General features: G+C 38.9%; 1 protein-coding gene across 7 annotated transcripts in view; it reads right to left on the bottom strand.

Annotated features, from left to right (window-relative positions):
* Nucleotides 1-3,852: 3,852 nt before the first annotated feature.
* The window catches only part of KIAA0232, a 71,763-nt gene continuing 50,555 nt past the window's right edge, over nucleotides 3,853-25,060 (bottom strand). For 3 of the 7 annotated variants that reach the window (XM_082315954.1, XM_082315959.1, XM_082315960.1), the window contains 4 exons: nucleotides 20,592-23,889; nucleotides 9,652-9,733; nucleotides 7,455-7,552; nucleotides 3,853-6,488 (listed from right to left, as the gene is read on the bottom strand). In XM_082315954.1, the coding sequence (XP_082172080.1) occupies nucleotides 6,309-6,488; nucleotides 7,455-7,552; nucleotides 9,652-9,733; nucleotides 20,592-23,889 (3,658 nt within the window). In that variant the 3' untranslated portion in view covers nucleotides 3,853-6,308. Of the gene's footprint in view, nucleotides 6,698-7,454; nucleotides 7,553-9,651; nucleotides 9,734-20,591; nucleotides 23,890-25,060 lie in introns of all 7 variants that reach the window. The other 4 variants (XM_082315956.1, XM_082315955.1, XM_082315957.1 and 1 more) reach the window with 4 other exon arrangements.

Genomic DNA, 25,060 nt, shown 5'->3' with positions numbered 1-25,060 from the left:
AAATTAATTTTGTTCTCACAAAACTAATATTTGCCTGTCTTTTGCACATCTGTGTTTGATAGCAGTCCATTTCCAGCACAGCCACCATCCATCTGCACGAGCTTTCCTACTAGCCCTGGAACATCTGTGCACCAAACCTTTTTAACAGGTGTGGGATGAATGAGGAACAGCTGGAGAACACGCCATTTCATTCTCCCAAAAGGCTGCCTCCTCCTGTAGGAACTTAAACCTGATAAAGGCTGACGACAGTGAAGCCAGGTCTGTGACTACCATTACTGTTAACCTTTCTGTTACCACTGGCTCAGAATAGACTTATATGGGTTAAAGTTTCCCTCCATGAGACAGCAAGAAAATGAAGAGCGGGAAAGGCAGGGGAAGATAGCGCGAGGCTTTCCAGCACATTTGAACTGATATTACCGAAACAGGATGCCTGTGACTGGAATGTTTCTGTCACTGTCTGCACGCTGTTCAGGAAAGACAAAATGAGTACTCAGGTGTGAAGGAGTAAGACTATAAAAACTAAAAATATTGCTACTTGTATTAATCTCTCAGAATTGCAGAATCTTAAGTGCCCATAAATAATTGCTAACAAAGCCTCCAGAGTACTTCTGTTATGGATCATAACTCATCACTAAATCATACCAGAGAAGGAAACAAGGTTTTTATTATGCACAGCTGCATAATGAAAAGTTGGGATGCTAGAGCAGATTTATTTTCTTAAGCAGGCACAATTTAAATTACATTTCCAAAAGCAAATGGATTAATTCTGTAACACAAAAGGCATTGCACCCAGCATGCGGTAACTTTCTATTGGAATTCGCTAGAAAAAAAACAAGTACTGGACTAAAAATTAGTTGTTGTCTAAACCTAGTAATGATGAATGAAACCAAGTAACATTCAGTTTGGGCAGGTTAATGTGTCTCTATGGATCTGCGGTGCTTCAAAGAATTTAATATTTTTGTATTGAATCAAATTATAGGAAAAATGGAGGCAAAATATTTAAAAAGCATGAATGACAATTGAGACCTTGAAGAAGATTTTGTTGTCAAATAGATAAGGGTTTCAGAGTCAAAAGAATATGGGCTAAAACCCCATCTCGGAGTGAAGACAATTAAAAGCCAAATATCAATACAAATATTAGAAGTTATTAAATGTAGAAAAAAAATGTAAGAGAAAAAGGGAAAAATCCTACCAAGAGGATATTAGGAACAAAAAGCATGCTAACAGTCCTTAGCATTCGTTATTGCATGAATAAAGTAACTGTGCAACAAAGAAGCATTCCATACCAATTTCTGCCCTGTATCTGGAAGGGATCAGGGTGGCCTACCATAGCAAATAGGGATTCAGGAGGCAAATTATTCTTTGGATGATGGGCTTAAACCACACACAAGTCGCACTTTTTTCAAACACAAGTTTGGGATCAATAAAGGAAAAACTGTGCAAGTTTTCATGTCCCATAGGCAACCTAATGGCTCCTTTTTCTCTGTAAACTATGAATCAATTTAATAGCCCTTCTGGATATAAGCTGTTCCTGTACAGAAAACAGGATTCAGAGAAATCTGGAAATCACTTAGTTCCTCGTTCTTCCCCGAGGCAGGATGTATGTATACATACCTACATAATTTCTGACACATTTATCTAATCTGTTCCTAAAAATAGTGGTGGAAGCGGCATCCCTTTTTTAGGCAGTCTATTCTAGTGCTTGTGTATTTGCTTTCAGTATTGCTACTGTAGCGCTATTTGCTCAGGCATTTCTGTGGCTACAACCAAGAAAAGCACTGAAATCAATATGAAGATATCCTCATCTATACTTTTTAACAGGCTTGATTTTTTAGCTTGATTTTAGAAGAAATTCAAGAATTTGAGACTGCTCAATTCAGTGATACAAGGGAAGTCGCTACATCTCACTGTGTGTTTCCTTGTAGTGAGCAAAATAAGGTCTGCACAGAAATGATGGGCAGTTAAGCCTTCTTCATGAACAATTTCTAAAATCTTTATGTGAAAAGCAATTGTAGCAATATTATATAGCTGTTACTGCTGTTAATACAAGTGACCCTGTGTTGTAGTGACAGGGAAAGAGACTTACTGCTGCTTTTGCACCTCCTCACGTTCTTGGATTAACTGGGTTCTACAGTTGCAAGTACGTTACAGTAACCGATAGTTCTTCCAGAAGCACTTGCCCTGCAGGAAGGCTGTCAGGTAGGAGAAGGCAGCGTACATGGAAGTCTCTCATCTCGGTCTCTGTCCTCGGTGCATTCTTTCCAGGCGAAGCTATCCACAACGATGAAGCAGGGCAGTGTTTGCCACCCCGTCACTTTTTGTCGGCAGCACGCTGACCCACGGCCAGCTCTCTCGGCTTCGTTGTTCCTTTGAATCCCATCGTCATCATATTGGAGCACAGAGGTAGCTCATAACGTTGGTAAGTGCTTGCACATCATAATACATTTTAAGAGCACCTTGAACAATGGAAAAGGGATCTTAGTGTAGAAAGCTAAAATGTATCCGTTGTTTCATTTGTCCCAGATCTCTAGAGCCTTATTGCTACTAGTTGCAGAGATCATACAAGAAAATAACGTGAGATGCTGTATGTGAAAGGTAGATGACAAATTCATTGGGGATCATACTTAAATGTGCTGGTCCTGGCAGGAGAAGAATGAGTTACTGTGAAGGAATCCTGGGAAGACTGGCTCTCCAGGAGCTGCAGTACCTTTCCACGTATTTTCACTGTGGCCAGCGCTCCCATGAAGTCATAGTTTGACGTGCATTTAAGGCCTGCCCTACTGCTGACGGATGCAATTGCTGCCAAGGACTAGGCAGTGGGTTTTGCACGATAGAAGCACTGTTTACATTGGAAACTAATTCTTTAGGATTTGTGGAGGTAATAATTCAGATAAAGCAACTGAAAGGCCTCGCTGATCAAATTTAATTCTTTTACCAAGCATCTTCTGTAAACACAATGAAAATACACTCCTCCTGCTGGATTTAAGAAATAATTAAAATAATTTATGCCTTTGGAAGTTTTAACTACAAAGTTTAAAGCATGCTAGATACTAATGAACAAAAGCATTCAACCAAGGACCTTACAGAGCAACTATTTTCCATTATTTCCCAAGTGTGTATTTATGTGGTGTTTTCATTGCACTTCTAATTCAGGGGGGTTGCAATCATTCTACACGGAATCCCAAGCCGCTGCAGCTGTACACTTACAGCAACATAATGCACGTGTCTCCATCAGGCTGAATGTGAGCTGTTCAAAACCGGGTCTCTTTTTCTCTTTTTTATAAAAAGAGACCTGGCCACGGGGTTAGGAGTATGCATTTTCTTGTCATAGATGCAGTTTTTCTAAAAGTAGAAGTGAGATACTGACCATTTGATGGCTGAGCACAAGTTGAACGCAGAAATAAAGTCTGCTATTTTAGATCCCATACCATGTAAAAGTTCTTTGACTGATATGTCAGAGAGGGTCTGGGTTTGCTTGGGGGTTTTTGGGTTTGTTTGGTTTGTTTTTTTTTTTTTAAAAGGAGGTCTTGTTCTCAAAATGTGAAGTTGTCATTACAAATTAATTTTTTTAATAAGATGATGATATTTTCTACAGAAATAATTAAAGTGGGGACTAAGCTTATTTTGTTTACTTGTCTTTGTTTTTTAAAGAACATACACAGTGTATTTGATTTTCCTGCATTGCATTGAAAAAGAATAAAAAACAGATTAAAAAATGATAGCAATGAAAAGGACTCCCAAAGTAGATACACCTCATGCTCTCTCTCCAGAATGTTTACTTCTTAACTGCCATGTTGTATCTAAGTTACATATGTTAGCCAAAGGAAATGAACACGCACACACACCATCCAATTGTCCTTTTATATTTTTATTCGGTGTTAAGTAACTCCACAAGAAAACAAAATCAGTTACTCTGGTGTACGTGAAATCAGAACAATACAACCACTTGAAGCAAAAAGTAGAAACAAATTTCAGCCCAGGAATGGAAAACTGATACTTCAGTGCTATGGATATGCAATGCGCTTCATACCACAGTGCGGTTCAGCGTATGCCAACCTTTAATGCTTTTGTTGTTGGTGTTGTTGTGTGTGTTTCTATCCATACAGAAAAACTAAAAACCACACTTCAGCTCTCACTGAAAGCTTTAGAGCTTTAGCCATTAAACTATGAAAACAAGTAAAGACAATTGGTTATTGCCCAAGCTCAATACACGATTTTATTTTCCCCAAAGGTGCTGGAGTTATTACATGCCACAATGTAACTGTAAGCAACACCTTTGCTGGTTTTGAGCCCTTTCTTACCAAAGAAGCAGCTCTAGCCAAAATTAACTGAGCTGAAGTTTGTGTTTGAAATATGTCCATTTGGTCATTTCTTGTTCTCGAATGGAGTTCTATTCCATTCTTCACTGTAGTGATTTCAAGAATTTGTGTGTAAAGTTCTTTTTTACTTTCATGTTACAGTTAACTAGTTCTCAGTGCAGGTGCTAAACAACCTCTCAAGGAAGCTCCAGAAGAAAGTAAATATATAAAAATTTATCCAAAGTCTGCAAATAAATTAAGAAAAGAAACTGTAAAGTGTCAAAAGATTCGTTGTATGAATACAAACCCTAAAACGTAGTCTAAGAGGAGGACCAAAAGAAAGTCCCTGGGTAAGGACAAACCAAGCCAATTTTAAGTAAGGATCTCAAGAAAAGCGTTGCACGAAGGATGGCATGGTTTTCCAGCCACGGATTTCAATTCTTACATTATCAATTGAATGAAGGCAACAATACCCAGGTACTCGGAAAACCTTTCTAGCACAGAACATATTTCAAAGGCAGTTCAGCTCACGTTTCAAACAGCCGTAGTTCTCATGAGGTTTATTGCCTGTCAAAATTAATGGTTAAGCTTTTCAAGTCAGTATTGGACTTTCTGCACTTCCTGATGTTATAGACATGCTGCTATCGTATAGACTAGTTAGTTGTTGTTGTTCTTTAAACTATGAGTTGGTAAAAACTTAGAATGTTTAGTTTTGCAAATATTGCTCCTCCTGGCTTATACATTTTGCATAATGTGTTAAAAGCACAAGGAGTTGATAGTCTTGTACAGATGCAACTTGACAATGTATTGACTTTCTAAGTTAACAAAAGAAAATTTAAAAGCAAGTCACATAAAGCAACAATCACTACTGCAATCACACATGTATGTTGTAAGTCATCGCCTTCCCGACCCCCACCCACCGCACACGTAACTTGCCCCACACATTCTCTCAGAAACACAAAATGAACTACGAGATTTACTAAGTTACAGCCACAACAGCAGCTAACTGCAGCAGCCACAGGATTTCTGTCAAGTGAAGCACTGACCCTTTGCATTTAAAACACAGAACACTCTGAGCGTTTTAGATAGTTTCAGTCATTCAGGCTCAAGTTCAGTACAGGATGCTTTTGCAGGTTACATGAATGCCATCATCTGCAACAAGACAACACTCTCATTACTCGTTACAAAAGTCACAACAATCCACACATCACCCCAGTGGTTTATTATTTTTGGTGTTACTTTTTAAACGTCTGCCCCACATTGGCAAGTTGCTAAAAAGGACAAAAAAAAAAGAAAAAAAAGGAAAAAAAAACCCACATTGCCTCCATACCTACAAAAAAATCCTTGGCTTCTCCAGTTAGCAAAAATACAAACCATGGTATCCTCAGTGTTGGTTTGCGGGAGGGGGGACTCATAGGATAGAAAACACAGTTTCTGTAAGTCTCTAAAGCACAACCCTGTTGTTCCTACTTCAAAGTTATGAGATTTACTGAATGAAGACTGGACAAGTCATTCATGCTTTTCTCCTGCATTCAGAAAGGCACTGATAGATTACAGTGTTAAGTATTTATCTCCCAGTTCTTAAAGAACAAAGCCTAATGTGCAGAAAGCTGAAGTCTCTGAATAGCAGAAGTAGTTGTAGACACTGCGATGCTAAGAAGATAGTAATAGTGGTAGGGCTACAGTTACGAATGAAAATAACTGCAATTAAGATGCAAAAAAGCAGTGGTACCACTAAGACAAGCACATGCACATCCATTCTTGATTTGACAACACAATCTAGTCTAGTTCAAATAGCCAAGAATTTAACAGTTTTTTGGGGGAAAAAAAAATCTTCAACAGGACAGCTGTGTCCTCATCTATAAAATAAGCAAGAAGAGAAAGATAAATACACATCTGAATCCATTAACTGAAGAGGAAACTCAAGTTGTTGTTTTAGAGCTACAGACCCTCAAGAAGGATAGTTTTCCATCTCATGTTACTTTTAAATCATGTTCTACTCTGCAGTTTTTATAGTTGAGTTCGAGAAAAAAGCTCCTCCTCACACGGATCAGCCCATTCACTTCCACCTTCTGAAGCTGTGTCTTCAGAGCTGGAGCTATCACTGGAGTAGACCTTCTTCCTGAAGCCATTTGGTTTTGCCTCAGCATTTATATCATCTGCACATCTTGCTTCATAAACAGAAGAAACCTAAGGATTTAAACTGACAGTGTTGATGGGGAACAACAACAAACAAGCTTGCTGTTCTCTGAGCAGGGAGGTTATATGGTTTTCTAGTCGTTCAAGAGATGTCACGATTACAGGGCAAGTCCTCCACTCTCCTGACTTAGTCCACTACGTAGAAAGGACTGCAGAACAGCAGGAAAAAAAGGTGGGGCCTTTATTGTTTTTTCCTGTTCCTTCATTTTAGAATTTGCACAAAACAGCAAGAGAATCAAAAGTGAACTCGGTTAGAATGCATCGTTACCACAAGTCACGTTAGAAAATTACTGTAAAAGTTCTCTCTGAAATTTGGTAGTAAGTATTAAATATCAAGAAAACACAGCCCAGATCTGACTGAACTTCAGCAAAACCAATGTATTTTCAGCTGACTCAGTAAAGCTATAGCAAGCATGTCACAGTGTAAATTTAAGTGCTATCATCACTATGAAGTTTAAAAGTCTATCAGTAAGTGCACGTGTACACAAAGATTTTCCCTACAGCAAAAAATCGGGTTTTTGCTCGTAAGCAGGACAGAATTCAGCATACACTACGTTTACGCCTTCAGCTACTGGTCTTTTCTGCCTTCACAGTGCACATCGGCCCACTCTACGCTTACTAAAATTAGAAGCTGAGGGAAAAAAGACTCCTGTTTAACACACACGACAAGCAAAAGCCAAGTGTTCCCAAAGGAAACAGTTTGCTTAACTACTAGAAGTACAACTCTTTGTACCAAGGGCTGTACTCCCCCAAGTACACCACCGAGGAGTTTTCAGAAGAATGCTCAAGACACAGAAGAGATTAAAACACAGAGTAAGGAAAGAAAAGCTTCTGAAGGTTTTCATAGGAATTTCATTTCAGGCCAGACTGAAAACTGTGATGAAAGGAAAGATGTGGTGGCAGACCCTTAGAAAAGAAACAAAAAAAAGCCCTCCCCCAAACCAATGACACACTTACCATATTAAAATCTAAAAGATGTTCATCATCATTGGATATTTCCTTTACATCTGCAAATTCTCCTACACCATTCTCTCCCTTGGCATTTGTATAACACTCTTACATTGTGTTTGTGGGGGTGTTTCAGAGGAAAAAGGAAGAAGAAACAGAATTGAGGAACACTGTTATTTATATTTAGGCAAAATGAAAGCATCTAGAGAAGTATGCTTGAAATTCACACTCTAAGCCATGTAAACTCTGTGCTCGTGGGGGATTTTATAGTTTGACACCCTTAAAGAGATAAGCATAATACCTTATGGAAGCTTCATCAAGTCTTACCTGAATAACCAATAATTAAAAAAAGAAGCTACTTAGTTAATGAAAACATCTAAAATAGTAAGGTACAAAGAGCAAGAATTACTTTTTTATTATAAATGATTCAGTGCATTTTTCAATTCTGATACTGCATGGTGGTTTAGATCATTCCTATTTCTATACCCATACAAAATATATTGCAACAGCAGCCTGACCCTGACTGAAGCTCAAAACCAGAAAAAAAGTTGACATGAACACCTGTGGTTTCTACTTACCAGAGTAAACTTCCATATATAATATCAACATGTATCATATCAATATATACGGATCACATGCATCAATATCCATATATAAAAAGTACCCATACAGAAAACTGGATACAGCTAAAGGTTTGTGAAAGAATAACATTAGCTCTGAGGATGAAGCTCTAGTTTTGTTAAACTTTGTCTAAAAGAGGAAATCCTGGAACTATTCTACTTCACAGAAATTCTGCCACTGTATCAAGCAGGTTCTGGACTCCACAGTACTTTATACTGTATATTCTGTCTTCCTCTGATGGAGCGAGGTGGTGAAACACTGAGACAGTTATGCAGGTTCACCAGCAGATGTCAGCAAAAAGATGACACAATTCACTCACAGGAATTCAAGGATCCCTCCGTGTAAAATACATACTCAGGAGTGTGAGTCACTACATTTGCTAGGACACCAATAATACCTCTGCAATTATCACTGGGGGGGGAGACGACTTTACAAAAGGACAGTAAGTATCTCTATTTTGCAAATACTGAGCTTTTTTTCTAACATGGGAGGTTCTGCAACCAGTCCAGGAGGCAAATCAAAGTCCTGTAGGCACCAAGCTATTCTCTTTCACTGTGCAAGCACACTTCTATAGTTGGGAGTGAAGTAAGTTAAAGTGTTCTTGAAAGTAACCCAAACTGTCCTAAACACCAAAGTAAGAGCATTTAGGCACCGAGAACTCCATTTAGTTCGTTGCACTTTAAGGTGCACTCCAAAAATAGTTCAGTAATAATTACTGGCTAATCTACTTCCAGATTATTAAGGAACTAAGTCTCTGATCAAAAGTTTCTTGCACTGAGCCTCTACCAACAGAAAGCATCAGATAGCCTGTCAATTTGGTGTATAGGAAGTTCTTATTTAGCTTCTTGCCTTCTCCCCAGAAAAGGTAAATTGGCATGCAGGCAAAAAAAGCTGACTGGATTCTTGCCTGCCCACGGAAAAACTGGGCTTGGGCCAGCTGTCAGATGCTACGAATTCTTGGGAGGCAACAGAGAGCGCTGGAAGCACACCTGCTTCCGCCCGCGAGCCGCCTGCCTACCAAGACTGCACTTACTCTCCCTGTGGGACAGAAAAATTCCCAGATTGTCACTGTGAAAGGAGTGGCCAAGGCAAATCTCTCTCCTTCCCAGCTTGAGAGAAATTCCACACATTCACTGAATAACTGGCATGTTATTTATGCGAACCCATAAAAGGTAATTATCATGTTTTCACGTTCTTATAAAATTAGCTACCTAATAAGTATTATTCAGGTTGAAACATATTCAAAAATGTAAGAAAGTATTTTCAGAGTCAGAGATTAATATTCTATTTACTTAATTCCAGGCTCTGGAATTAAGTAAATTTGCATAAATGTTAAGACTACTTTAAAAGCACTTCCATTTAACAACTATTTAGAAGCATACTAGAGATCTATTGCAAATGTAACTGAAGCATCCCAGTTTTCTCTCAGATAAGAGAATTTATTGTGGAAGTTTACTGTTGTTTTTTTCTTTAAATACAGACGGGAGTTCCAATTCATCTGCAACAATTCAAATCCGTAAGAAAGAGCATTTCATTCTAACACAGGTGCAACAGCAAGTTAGTTCAAACAGGCAGAGCTTCTTACCTTCACACTGCGATGCAGGAAAAAGGGGAGAATAGAGCGCCTTTTCCCACCAGCATTGCTTTTCCTGGCTGCCACTCATTCTCTGCAGATTAGTATTCAATATAGGAAAGCGTTTAGACAATAATCACACTTCATTATGCCATAAATAATATACTTACATGTAAAGGAGGAAACTCTGGTATTACAACGAATTTGCTAGGTCTTATAGGTCACACTGTTCAATTTCTAGTAGTAATGGGAACGGACTGTCAAACTACAACAGAACATCCATTATCTGAACTCTTATACTCAATAAGAACTCCACGCAGGGGCTCATACTTTGCTGATACAGAGTTGTACAAATCCACAGCAAAAAGATTAATTCCAGCCCTACGGTGTATAATCTAAGTGAAAAACATGAGAGAAGAGATAGCTACCCAAGAGATGAAAATACAACAAAACAACATTAGTCAACATGACAAATAGTTCAGTGTAAAACGCAACAGAAAAGAAAGCAAACAAAAAGTGGCAAAATTTAATGTCTAAAGTCTGGAAGGGTGAATTAGCAGTGCCATTACCATCAATGGGCTAACATAAAATTAAACAAGAGAATTAATGTGTCCACATGAGGAAAAACTGGTTAGGACGATGATTAATAATTTGTCTTTATGCTAAAAATAATCTCAACCCATGCACTAAAAATGCCTAAATACTCCCCCGCCCCCCATATCTTAATGCTAGTTTAAAGTTACCAGAGCCCTTTCCTTGTAAAATTAATGGACATGGCTAAAATACCAAAGGCTTGTGACAACAGCCATGTCCCTAGTTTTATGACTGCGTCTATGGTAACCCCATTAACCTCCAAAGGATGATGCCAGCTTTTAACATCCCCTATAGACATTAGATAGAATGATTCACCAAACGATAGCACAACTAGTTTCTAAAAAACATTAACAAATGAGCATCAACACTGAGTTTCTATCCAGCTTCCTCCTCTGTAAACCTGAGAACGTTTATGCATGGAAAATTAACGGGCCTCCTTTTGTTCCTCTTTTGTAGAACTACAAACCTATAGAACCTCAACTTACAAATGCTTATTACTTAATAAAAAGAAGTCCCTCTCAAACGAAATATGCAGCTCAAGAGTGCTGTATTCAGAAGCATCTGCCAGATTCAACTTTTCTCCCCCATGAAATTCTGCTATAATGAATATTGAAATTATCCATGCTGGTTTCCTCTCATAAGACCGAGGAATAGTCCTTTTGGAACCACCCTCCAAACGCTCAAACCCCAACTCCAGAAAAGGGAGTTCTTAGAAAGTTAAACCATAGTTTAAAAAACAAAAAGAAACAAAAGGCAGGGGGGAGCAAGTTCAAGAGTATTTGATGCAGGACTTCGTAAGAAATATGTGCATTTACAAATAAATTCAATCATGGAAGCCTCACTCTGCTGCTGACTACAGATAGAGGCATCTAAACTCCACAGACACAACGCTTTATTAACCTCAAAGCTTCCCACATTGCTGGCGTCACACCTGCACTCGTATCTGCACACGTTTTAAGCTGGATGAACCACAGCGGGTTGCAAGCAAAGCCAGCTTGAGTCTGGCAGGGCATGGCAAGCTACGGCAGTCCTTCTTCCTGGGCTAAGTCACCATCAGAGCCTACGTGTCTGGGTCAGGACGGCTCGGTGACCGCGCTGATGCTGGCTGCAGGCTGCCGCAGCTCCCGTGTCCTTCCAGCACTGCCTCGGTACCAGAGGAGTTAGCGGGAGCCAGAGACGCATCTTGTGGCCGCAGGCAGAAGCAGCCCAGCGGGGCTCCAGTCTGAGCTCAGACCTGGCCCTCTCGCCCCCGTGCTGGCCCTTGTGGAATGATGTGCGTTACTTCTAAACCAGCATTTATGTCAGAGGTGTAAAGCAAAAGGACAGATGTAAGACCCACTATCCGTACTAGAGCCGTTTGGGGGTGTTGTTTGGGAGGCGATGGGGGACACGAGCTGATGTCCATTTTATACATTTACTGAAGAAAACCATTTTCTTCTACAGTTGCTTAGATGTTTACTACAATCGTACAGACTGTCATCACGAAAATTTCTGAAAATTAAAGTACCCTTAATTAGCAAATAAGAAATAGCAACTCCAGACTAGTCCCATGACTCTACCTTCCTTTTCTTTCCATTTTAAAACTGTATTTTCAATTTATGCCAACTCCTCCTCTCACACTCACATGCACTTCCAGTACTTCATGAAAAGTTTTAATAAATTTCCCAGCTACCCACCTAAATAGCTATTATTCTCAATTGTACTAGTATTAGAAATTGAAAGTGGAAGTCTTTCCTCTCTGAAACTATTCATATTTATTTTATTTTTTTCTTAAGCACAGCTCAAAGACAACAAGGCAAAACCAACTGCAATGGTGTTGCACTCCCAGTCTTGCTGCAGGTCTGAGAGAAGACGGACGGGTTTCCTTTCTTGTTTTACAGCTAGACAGATGGAAACTGAGGCTTCTCTTAGAGCTTCTGGTTCAGGATATGTAACATCACTTGACGACTTCAGCATTCACTAGCACAAACGCTATGATAATGCTATAGTTATGAAAGATTCTCTTCCCCCTAAATCCTAGCAGATTTCAGTCACAATTGTCTATGAATTTTCAGCAGATTTGGGTCAGAATTGTGCAGCTAGATGCAAAAAATGAAACTTCAATTCTGCTCCTGTCCCCTCTCTCATTTGTGCCCTACTCAGAGTTAAGCCCACAGCAGAAAAAAAAAAAAACAAAAACATTTTAATGTTTGCTATTGTTTGTAGAAGAGTTTGAAAGAGTAAAACAATTTCAAAAGTTTAAATAGCATTTATATGTTTTTCAGTGGCATTTAGCTCACATCTGTTCCTTCCAACATCATTTTACATCTGTTTTCTCAAATGAACCTTCCTCAGGGCTTCATACACCAGCAGGGCTGTCCTCTTAGGTCTTTTATCCAAAATCTCAACTGAACCCTCTGGTATACAAAAGAACAATCATTCTTTGCAAACATCAGTACAAATACTTTCTAGTTTTTTTCAACTAAAAAATTCTAGTGCTGCTTTAAAGATGAAATTACAGTGAAACAACTCTGTAATCTAGCTGAAGTAAAGTAGCTAGCATGAAGGAGAGATTTTGTGAGCTTAAGTGGCTAACAACCGTTTTAAACAGCATATTTGATCTCCAGCATCACGATGGAATAGCAATTTAGTGTTAAGGGTACAATTGAAAAAAAGGGAAAACAAGCAGAGAAGTGAAAGATTGTTTCCTGCACCATGAATGCCATTTCCTACAGCTGATGAGATTTTTCCTCACCTCTTCCACTCACACACCTATTTGAAATAAAGCAGCAAAGGACAATTACTGTTCCACAGTTTTATTGTATTGCTGCGTTCTTCGCAAGACTGCTATGGATGGCAATACGTAATTCATTAGCTGATGAAGCTGTATTGTGAGAATGCAGCAGAATGTTATGTTTTCTTGATCTGGGGAAAAGGACAAGCGGCTTTGGTGAACGCACTTCAGACTGCACAGCTGGGCCTACCAGGACAAGTACCCAGGAGGAGCATTTTACTCGTTTGTTTGTTTTGCTTGTGTAAACTGTTCCATGCTCACTACAGCAAGGGACGTATCCAACACCACGCTTTTCAGCTGTCACCAGTGGGCAGCCTGATAAACAGCACCTTTGAGCGGTACTGTTGGTTTGCTGACACCAGATAAAGCTTAACTGTAGTTTCTGCATGCCAGGACACATAGTCAACTTCTAGGAGTATCTTTGACAGAGGCATTTAGGCAGGTGAGGAAACAGTGACTACCAAAGTTGGGAAGGACCAGGTCTAGAAGTATGACAGCAGAATTCCAGAAAAAAGACCCATTCATATGATAAAATGATAAGCCTGGTACTGTCACATCTGCAATATGAGGTTTTATTACCCAAATGATAAATGCGCAGATGGAAAAGACAGGGAACAAAAGGTAGGAGAAATTTGGAGGGGGCAGGAGGGTGAGGTTCCTTCCCCCTCTCCTTATCTATAGAGATGTATTAAAAGGGAAGTTCATGCTGATAGATTAAAAAGAACACAAACCCCAAAATATTTATTTTATTTCTATTTTGTTTTATATATATATATATATATATATATATATTTCTCCTCAGGTAAGATCTTGATTGCTCATACAAGTAGTTCATTAAGAAATTACTTTATTCTTTCTTCTTGGCAGAAAATAACAGATAGTTTTATTTTGCAACCTCAAAAAAATTTCTTAGAGAGCATTTATGAATATGCAACACATTTTATTCCTCCACTAAGAACTGGTATAGGATGTGCTTAACACCTTAGATCTTATTTTATCAACAATCTGCATAGGGGGAAATATTAGTGCCATTTTTTTTTTGCTGTTCCTTAACTAACAAATTTTGTATAAGGTAGCAATCATTTTTGTTGAATTCCTTGCTTCCACCACAAGTTTTTCCCTACAGTTACAGACAAAAGTCCACAGCAAGTTCATATCACAGATTAGTCATTTGCTAGTTAGAAAAGTTATATTGGTCAGAACTTTATTCTTCAAGTAAAATTTATGCAAAGCATCTTCTCAGAGCTGGGGTCTACAGCTTTAAGGACCATCTGCCTGAAGGTCTTGAAAAAAGGGCACTTCCAGTATTTTATGAGAAGTTTTATTAAATTTCCCAGCTACCCATCTAAATAGCTATTATTTTTCATCTAAATTGATATGCCTTTCAGGATAGACTATTTAGGCTTTAGATACTAAATTGGTAACAGCAGCATTGAATATTTCTACACTCTCAGAATGCATGCTGACAAGGATTGAGGCAGTGAGAAGAGTTTTGCAGAATGTGAACAGAATAAGCACTAAAGCCTCATTATGATCTGAATATTATCTGAAGTGTTATGACTGACAGTTTCATAACCAACCACAGAAAAAACAAGTCATATTAATCTGTAAGTATAGACTTCCTTGAAGCTGCTCTGCAACCCCTTACTATCAGAAAGAATACAAGAAACACATGAATAATTTAGAAGTCAAAGCAGCAATGAACCCATTGAACCCCATTCCAGAAGATCAGACCTTAATTTTAGTTCATCAGCTCCCCAGGGAAGATACAATATGGCTCAAGAAGCTAGTCAAAAATAAACAAAGGGAGCAGAGTCTAGACTTTATATTCTTAAAACCTATTTGGAATTCACCCAATTCTCGAATTCCACTGAAAATGTATGTGTAAGGGATCCTATGAGATCGTCTGGTCTCTACTCATGCACAAAGCCAGCATCAACTACAATGCACTATTCCTACACTCTAAATCTCTTTAAGACAGAATTTCCACTGCTTCCCTAGAAATAATTAAGCCTTACAGTAAGCTCACTTTCTGGTTAGAATTCTTTTTCTTCAATTTCCCTTGCTGTGATTTAAGGTCATCACATCCACTTCCTTTGTGTTTACCAGAGCCTACGGGACAAGCACAGCTTTTTCCTTATCTCCTGTAACTATGAACATGGCTTCTGCAAAACTGCTGGGCTCTTCTTCAAGTTTCTCTCTCTCTTTTTTTTTTCTTTCTTTTTTTTTTGTGGAGATAAAACAACCCCAGCTCCTTCACTCGCTTTTCAAAAGTAGTGATGTTTGTGTTGCTCTCCTCAGGACATCTTTCTTAATAGAAGGTAAGGGGAGCTGAGCCCAGTACTCCAGCAGAGGAATCACTTCCCCTCTTACAGAAGGGCTTTCCTATTTATATATCAGAATGCTGTCTTTTGCAGTGTGTCACTGCTGATTTATGCTCAGCTTATGATCTACTTGAAAATACTTTTCTGTTTCACATTGTTTCCTCACCTGCCACTCCTCACACTGTGTTTGTGAAGTGCATTATTATTTTCTTTAGAAGTTTGTATTTGTCCCTGCTGGACTGCATTTTATTTTTCAGATCATTTCTCCAGTTTAACAACCTTTTGATTCTAATCCTGTCTTCCAGTGTAACTGCAGACCTTCCCAGTTTGATATCATCAGGGAATTTCATAAACATGTATTCTACTCCCCGGACCAGAAAAATTAATCATCTCCCTTGTCCCCTAGTAAGCCACTGACTGCTATTTTGAGCGTGCAATCTTTTTGCCAAACCAATACTTAGAAAATTCCTCACTTTCTCGTGCATCCATGCCATTTACTGGTTAAAACATGTATTTAGCAAATTTAAGAGAGTCATTGGTAATACCCCAGGTTCTGTTTTCCTCTTTAAAAAGATATAAAATATATAAAAGGCAAACACATTTCCATCTTCTGTGTGTTCTCACACAAGTATTCTACTAGGCTTTTTCAAATTAGTTGCTGCTCCTCATGGTATTTAGCTGACTATTCCTGTGACTAGCTGAAACAGTGTAATTTATCTGTACTACTCCTTTGCTTAGCTGTCTTTTCACCAAGAATTCAAACAATGACAAAAAATGCACTAAACAGTACCTTTTTGACATTATTTTTTCATAGCTTTCCAAGCTTGTTCGTTCTGTCTCTCAGAAATATCCTTCAGTCATTTTTTCTGTTTCCAATTTACTTCTAGGACTTTCAGGTGTACCAAATCTTTATTTTAGTGGCTTACTTTGTACCTTTTTTTCCCCCTCATGATTCCTATATTGTCATTGGGAACTCCATCTTTTTAAGGTCCCTCTCATACAAGATACTTTCATCCTTCAAAATCTCAGCAAATTAATGGCTTATTAATTAGAAAGTTAGAGCTCTGAGTCTTTGTAGGTGTTTTCATCAGCTGCCGCAATCAGCACATATCAAGGACCATCTGGACAAATCCTTTCTCAGATCGAAGTTACTCTCTCTTTTACAGTGAAGTCCTTTGCTTTGTATGTGGATGACTCTACGTGCTCTTGAATGTTTTTCCCACTTGATTCTCCTGATTTTAAGGCATAAAGCAGACCCCTCTGAATTCTGTCTCCCTCTTATCACTACCTAGGTTTATGGCAGATTATGTCCGACACTATTGACCTCAGAACCAATGTATGTAAGGCAGCCCTCTTCCCTTCCTCTCTTGACAGCCCTTCCTAAAGGAGTTATATGCTTACACTGCCTTACTCCAGTCAAGCAAAGTACCTCACCAAATCTAATAGGCCAATTAAGTCACGAGATCCATAAACACTTAGAGTTTTTGCCAGTAAAATTTCCTCATCCTCAAATGCATTGTCATAGGCATGTTCAGACCTCAAAAGTTTGGTACCAATCCCAACAAAACCCACAAGTCCCTTTAGGTATGGCAAGGACTCAATAGAATAAGAATTCTTAGGGCACGCCTACTAAATCAGAGCCCATATAAAATTTGTTGATAAAGAGATTCAGCGTTGTTATATTCAGAGACCATTAATTGGACCAGATTGTGTACTTACCCATGACTCCACAGTTAAATGATAAGAGCATTTACTTGGACGAAAAAGGACTGTACTTCAGCGGGTATTTTTGTGGGGTTTTGTTGTTGGGGGTGGGGTGGGTGGTTTTTTGTTGGTTTGGGGGTTTTTTTTGTGACTCTTAAGGCTAGGTATATAATTATCATTCACTCTTGAAGAACTTTTCTGCAGGAGCTATCAACAAATTCCTTCCACAAAATATGCTACAAGTCTAAAAGAAATGCTCCAATATAGAAAGTAAAAGGGAGGAAACTGAACCAGATTCTCCTACAGTCTTATAAATAGGAGGTATTCAAAGATGTGTGTTTGCACAGCACGTATATAATTAAAGTTTATGTGATGCAAAAGAGAATGTTTTACTGTTACGTTGTGGTCTATATTAGTATTTTCACACCCATTATTTATGCAAAAATATTGGAGGTACCTCAGAACACAACTCAAACTTTATGTTAGATAACAGTGAGTTAATAACTTTAATTTTTATCATAAGTCAGTAAAAGGAGGCACAGAAATTTCATTTAAAAAGAATCCTTTACAAATATTGATCTATACTAATCAGTCAATTTCATAGCCCCAGATCAAGTTAAAACTCTTTTTCCCATGCATGTATGTGTGGGGTGTGTCCAGGAAGAACACTTCTCCCAAACCATTCTAATTCTAGGTATTTTATATTGATTGTTTAATGCTCATGAAAAAAAATAATATCACTCTTAAAAAGAAAAAAGTTCACACACAGAAGATATACTTGCATGACATTTGCACCCTTCCTGTACATGATATAGTCATTATCTCTACTGATTAAAGTTCACTTCATAACCAACATATTAAAATTCTTTTAATGCTTAAAAAAACCCTCTTCTTTTACAGATAGACTTAACTACAATAATAAATTTAGATAAATGTTCTCAAGCCAAAAAGCCTCTTATCTTCAGATGCACAGTAATGGCTTTTAGAAAAGCCCAGAGTGTGCACACATCCTCTTGAGCCATGCTAGATACAGGAGGGCTAGTTAACCCAGTCCTTCTGAGTTCAGGTTGTGATCAGGCTCCTCAAGCCCCCTAGGAAGAGCTTAACTGCAAACCAAATTAGAGTCTAGGCTGCCGAGATGGTTGTTGGCCCTTTGTACTTCTTAGTGGCTTATAATTTTGAAGCTATAAAAATACCTACAAAATCATGCGACCTGAGCAAGGGAAGCAGGTAGTTTTCCTCTTGCACTAAGGAACTTAGAGGAAATAAAATACCAGAGCTTTCTGAGTACTGTTCAGTACCAAAGGTTTTTTTCAAGCCTCATAGCTACCATAAACTATGAAACCACTGTAAACTTATCTTACAGCAGACACTTACTACTTCCTTGAATGGATAAGTGGTTGAAGCAAAGAGGAGAATAAACATCCTCATGGAGCACTAAGCATCCAGAAAGGAGATCTGAAAAGGGCTGGAAGGAACTTTAGACTCCCAGTGCCACAAATAACTGTATTAGACCATTTGTTCACTCATTATGTCCTACTGCATGATGAAGTTAGATTCTGCTTACTCCTGGTAAAAGGTAATTACAGAATCTGTTCTGACTCACAGTCTAAGTTTATTAATTTTTTTGGTGACTTTTTGCAAGGTCTGGCACAAACCCAGAAACTTCCTAGACTCCAGAAAAGATTGAGCCACTTCATCGCCATTAACTTAACAGAGCAGCAGGAACAAAGTTGTCTAGAAAGGGCCTGGAAAAGTCACAAATTTGATTCTCTTGTGCAAGCAGCAGACATCAACTTACTGACACTAGGAAAAGAAGCTGCAATAGCAATTAATTTAAAGGAGGATGAGAGGAGAAACAAATGGGGAAGAAGGAAAATAAGGAACTCTGATTTTGTTCAATAGAAAGGTTAGCTTTAGTTTTAGCAAGAAAAAGGTTAGCTTTCCCATACATTAATTAGTGTTTCAAACTGTAATTGAGGAGTATACAATTGCACAACACCAGCTGGGTGCAACTCTGCAGCTGAAAATGAAAAAAATTCCCTCCTAATGTAGATACTACAACTGCTGAGTATGTGGAAGAGGAGGCTGAAGAGGAAAAGAAAGTGCAAGATGCAACTTATAACTATCCAGACAACCTCTCTGGGCTGGCCGCACAACTAAATTATTTTAGAATGGAATAGAGTATTTCAGTTGGAAGGGACCTACAATGATCATCTAGTCCAACTGAAGGGCTGACCAAAAGTTAAAGCATGTTGTTAAGGGCATTGGCCAAATGCCTCTTAAACACTGACAGGCTTGGGGCATCGACCACCTCTCTAGGAAGCCTGTCCCAGTGTTTGACCACCCTCTCGGTAAAGAAATGCTTCCTAATGTCCAGCCTAAACCTCCCCTGGTGCAGCCTTGAACCATTCCCATGTGTCCTGTCACTGGATCCCAGGGAGAAGAGCTCAGCACCTCCCCTCCTCAGGAAGCTGTAGACAGCAATGAGGTCACCCCTCAGCCTCCTCTTCTCCACACTAGACAAGCCCAAAGTCCTTGTCCACTCCTCATAGGACATGCCTTCCAGCCCTGTCACCAGCTTTGTTGCCCTCCTCTGGATGCATTCAAGGACCTTCATTTTGCTGGTCAAATATTTCTTCTCAAGAGCAGAGGGAGCTCACAGCAAGAAGAACTTGGATATTTTTGGCTGGAAGGGATTTTTGCTCTTCATCATTACTTAACCTATGGCTACAATGACCTGAAAGAAAACTCTGAGCTTAACCCATAGTTATAGTTAGGCCTCCTTACAGTACTGTGGTAGCAATGGACATTTTGCATCCATGTTTTCTTTCTTTTTGTGTCTATGCTGATGAGAGAACATTTTAATTTCCAGACAATTAAGCCTTTCTAAAACCCTTTCTTTCCTGCAGTTTACATCCAATAATTCAACTCCAAATTCTTCTACTTGGAAGTAACTATAATTCATATTGCAAAGACTGACTTCAGATCTTCCTCTTCAAAATTTTAAAATAGGTTTGAATCAAAATCAATAATATCTCATTACTCAAACTTTACACACATTTAACATATTATATGTAAATCAGATAAGCTAAAAACCTAAGGTAAATAGATTTTAAAGTCACATGAGTGTACACATGCATATATTTCTAAAGGTATGCAAGATGACACCATAATTCCTGAAGATGGTTAATTTTTCACAGAATCACAGAATGATTGAGGTTCAAAGGGAACTCTGGAGGTCATCATGTCCAATTCCCCCTGCTCAAGCTGGGCCACCTAGAGCAGGTTGCCCAGGACCACTTCCAGATGTCTTTTGAATATCTCCAAGGATGGAGACTCTACAACCTTCCTGGGCAATCTGTGCCAGCGCTAGGTCATCGTTACAGTAAAAAAAACTTTTTCCTTATGTTCAGCTGGAACCTCCAGTGTTTCTACAAAACTGTATTTTTCTAGAGAACTATACAATTACAAACATTTAAATTGAACTGTCACATGACAAATTGCTGGTTATCAGCTGCCAGCTGCAAATTCCATAATTGTATATATCCACATACCTCTTCAAGCTCTCCTGAAGAAACAGGATTATCCTCGTACGTGGGGAAATGGCACCCTGCTTTACAACTGCAAAACCTGCTAGTCTCCTCACGTGGCTCCACTATTCTGCAGTTTACTTTAGAGCTCTCCATCGCCCTCCCATCTACAGATTCTTTCATACTGCATTCTAAACAGGGATCTTGGTTTCCTACTGGCAACATCCCAGCCGACTCTTCTTGGGAATCCAATGATGTTTGTGCACTCTTCTCCATTCCAGACTTTTTTAATCTGGGAAGGAATTTTCCAGATTCAAGCTCTGATTTTCCATAATAATGCCCTTCTTTTTCTGCATCTTCTTCCAGAGGTTTGAGATCTGCTTGTGGATCCTCAAATACATCTACTTGAGAAGGGACAGCAATACCTCCCTCATCTTTTTCTGACTCAAATTCTGACTCACTTCCACCACCTGGAGAAAGTTCAGATGCAGAAATTGGGCGAAAGTGAGTCCTTGGAGAAATCCGTATAGCCCTGTACTGCGTTCGATCAACACCACATATCCTGGGGTGTAAAACCTCACTGTCTGAGTCAGAGCAGAGAATTGACTTAGGTTTAAAACTAGGGCTGAAAGATGCAATTCCTTCTGGCTCAAACGAACACTCTACATGAAGAACTTGTGAAAATGGATTGTTCAGGTCAAAGGAAGAGAATGAGTATTCAAGCCCTGGTTCTTCAACTTGAAAGTTACCACAAGCTCCCAGTAAGTCTTCATGGAAGATAAAAGAAAAACCCTTATTTAATCCGTTATCTCCACTCTTTGATTGCTCGTTCTGTTCAAATGATACAAATGGCCTCCATAATTGCCTATGACCAGGGGCAAAGCTATTACCTGGAGTCATAAAAACATCTGTACCAGCTATTGTCACTACATCAGAAGCTGCGCATTGCAATAAGCTCCCTTTTGAGTGACTAGGTGGCACCACTGCCCATTCTCCATCACTGTTAAATGTTTTGAGCTCCCCATACACACCACCAAGTATAAATGAGTTTTCTTTATCCTGGTTAACATCCCAAGGTTTTGATGGTGTAGTATAGTCACCACCATCTACTTTTGATAAATCATTTGAGACAAAGGCTCTCTTCTCTAAATTCTCCTTTTGACCTTCCCAAAGATGATACTCTGATCTCTGCACTGCTTTATTGGGCTCCTGGAGGGTTTCAACTTTTGCTTCTGTATCCAAACAGCAGCAATAGTTATTTACATCAGTTGAAAACAATTCATCTTCTATTCCTTCTATTTCTACCATTGCTGCAGAATTTCTGTCTGTCATATTTGTCCAAATATCTTTAATAACCCCTGAGCTGTAGCCATCTCCTTGTGGACTGCTTTCACTACACCCTTGTGTAGTTTCATAGTCTTTACTTTCTGCTTTTTGTTCTAGCTGAATACCACAGACAGATTCTAGCTTAGATTTTGTTTTGAAAATCAAAGTGGGCATTTCTCCTAAAGTTCTAGCTTGTTGCTGGCAGGTTTCTTCTGGCAAAAAATCTAGAATTTCTTCATCTACATAACTCGAAGACACTCTAGGAACTACATAATTAATATCTTCTGCATTAAATTGCGTGGATTCTTCATATGGAATATTTAAAGTCTCATTGTCTGAACGTGTTTCTTCCGAGTGTGACCATGGACTACAGGTTCTTGTTGAAAGATTGGAACAGTGTTCATTTTCATCAAAGGCACTATTTTTGGTCCATATTAGCAATCTAGACTGTGTTTTCCCAAGAATATTAGCAGTGCTACTAGAATCTGCATTTTCATTTCCCAAGTTGAGTGTTTCAAAAGAAAATGGTAAAACAGAGTTACTGCATTGCACTTCAAACACTGAAAAACAAGAGTTTATACCAGACCCTTCATTAATATCTGAAAAGAGCTCTTGATTGCCAGCAAGCATGTGTGAATTAAGCATTGTGCTGTCTAAGATGGGAGAGAATCTGATCGGAGAATCTCCTCCAAAACTTTCCCCATCTGCATCACCAGAACTAGAAGATGAACAGCACTCCCAAAATTGAGCTAAATTACTAAGGTCTTGCAAGAACCACCCTTCAGCACCAACAGAGCTGGTTGAATCTGTCCATATTGCACTTTCCCCTTGCAACTCCATTCCATCTAACACTATGCAACATTCTGCCTCAAAATCAGTTTTTTCTTTACTTTTTTGTCGAATCATATTTAAAATCCGACTCTCCCCTTGCATCGTATCTGAGGCACCAGGATCCAACATGGATTGATCAATATCCACTTCATAGAAGTGTGTTAGTTCTGACAGATGAACATCATCTAAATATTTGTCGTCCTCTGGTTGAGAACATACTGAGGTCCCAGCGAGGTCAATATCCTCATTTAGAACTGCAGGCATTTCTACAAAGTGACCATCGATGAAAGTACCTGCTGCGAGGTATGTTTTATGAATATTATTGTTGCTAATACAAAGACCATGCACTGATTCAGACAACTCTTCTACAGCCTCTGATGTTACGCCACATATATCTTCTCTGTTGCGGTATGTCGTCTCAAGCTTGCTTTTTCTGCTAAGAGGAACAAAGTACTCTGTAATCGGCTCAGTATACCACAAGGGTTCTTCTTTATATTCCTTTTCATTTCTGCTGTCTAAATACAAATCTTTTCCATCGCTACTGCCAGCTTCTTTTCTTCCAATTTCTTTTAATGGCCTTTTACCTCTTTTGCACAGCTGTTTGATGGACCCGCTGCTACTGCTGCTACTGCTTCCGCTGTGGACTTTTCTATCAGCCTTTTCACCAGATTTCACTGAAAGCCTGCTTTGCCCATTACGCCCTTTTTTATTTCGAACCTCTCTTGTTTTGTGTCTTACTTTAATACATTTCATTGATGCCTTGTATTCACCTTGATTACCACTAGAACTTGAGCCAGCCTCACTGGATCCAGATGACCAGGAGCGAGGACGCATCTTTCCCTCAGGCTTATGTCGGACTTGTTTTTTGTACAAAACAGCCTTCTCTTCAACAGTGTTGTTGCTAAACTTGTTTTCTTTCTCATTTTTACTTTTCTTCTGCTGGGTTCTTTCCTGTACAGTGGCAGATACTTTATTACTTCTTTCTTTAGTTACTTCACTTTCACTATTGCAGTCCTTTGGAGAAGATGTATCCGTGCTAGTTGGTGGAGCAGTGGATGAAGATGAGGAGCTAGAGTAAGAGCATACTTTGGATTTATTCCATACAGTCATAATTTCCTGCAGGCAAACTGGCTTTTCAGAAAGAGGAGGAAATGCTTCATAGTACCTGAAAGCAAAACAAAAAGGTGACATTCAGATCATAGAACTTCAGACAGGTGTTAAGATTAGAAAGCATTACTAAAAACACATCAAAACACTACCAATCTAATTGCCAAAAAATCTACTTTGTTCTGCGTATGCACATGCCACTCATTGCACTGTTTATATGAACGATAACAAAGGGGAGATTAAGATAAGCTTTAAAAGTGCTTGTATTAATGTATGTTTAAAAATATACTGCCAAGTAAAACAAACCCATTTTTAGGGAGTATTAAACTTCACTGTAGATGGAAATTGGGGATGCTTAAAACAGTGAAGGCCTGACTCCAGCTTTATTAGATAATGTAGCAGTTCACTACAGCCTTCTTAAACATGGTTGATTTAGAGTATAAATGAGGAAGTCCTGAATTTCAGTCAGTTCAGTCCTGAATTTCAGTTTTTCTTTGCGAAATGAGACGCTAAGTTCTACATAGTTTAATCGTCCAGTTATTAAGAATAAGCTATTGCAAAAAAAGATTAGTTCTTGAGTAACTTAAGATGCTTAACAGCTTTGTGCAACAGGGACAAAATTAAAATACAGTTTTCAGCAATGTTTAAAGTAGTATGTCTTTGACAGTAAAGAGATTTATACTAAATCGCATATATTTCAATGAAAACCTGTTTAAAAACATTCACAAGTCAGTTAAGTTAAATGCACATCAGCACAACCAGTTCCTTGAAGAAATATCATCCATGTAGCAACACTTCTACTAGACTGTTGCTACCAGTGGTTATTATTAAGGGATACAGAAGTAGTTGTATCTCCAAGAGAAGTCAACGATAAAACCCCTGGGTACTTCAGTAACACTGGACTCAGGTACTTGGTAACTAGTAGACCACTTTGGTTACAAAGAGCTTAAAAGTTATAAAAGCGTTTCAGTTTACCATTTCTGCAACAGAACACAGAGAGTTCTGCACAAGACAGAACAAAGGGTAATGGTTTTAAACTAAAAGAGGGTAGATTTGGACTAGATATAAAGAAGAAATTGTTTACAGTGAGGGTGGTGAAACATTGGAACACGTTACCCAGAGAGGTAGTAGATGCCCCATTCCTGGAAACATTCAAGGTCAGGTTGGACGGGGCTCTGAGCAACCCGATCTAGTTGAAGATGTCCCTGCTCACTGCAGGGGGGTTGGAC

Source organism: Platalea leucorodia, assembly GCF_965183815.1.
Source record: "Platalea leucorodia genome assembly, chromosome: 6".
NCBI lineage: Eukaryota > Metazoa > Chordata > Aves > Pelecaniformes > Threskiornithidae > Platalea > Platalea leucorodia.
This window is presented reverse-complemented; position numbering and strand designations above follow the sequence as displayed.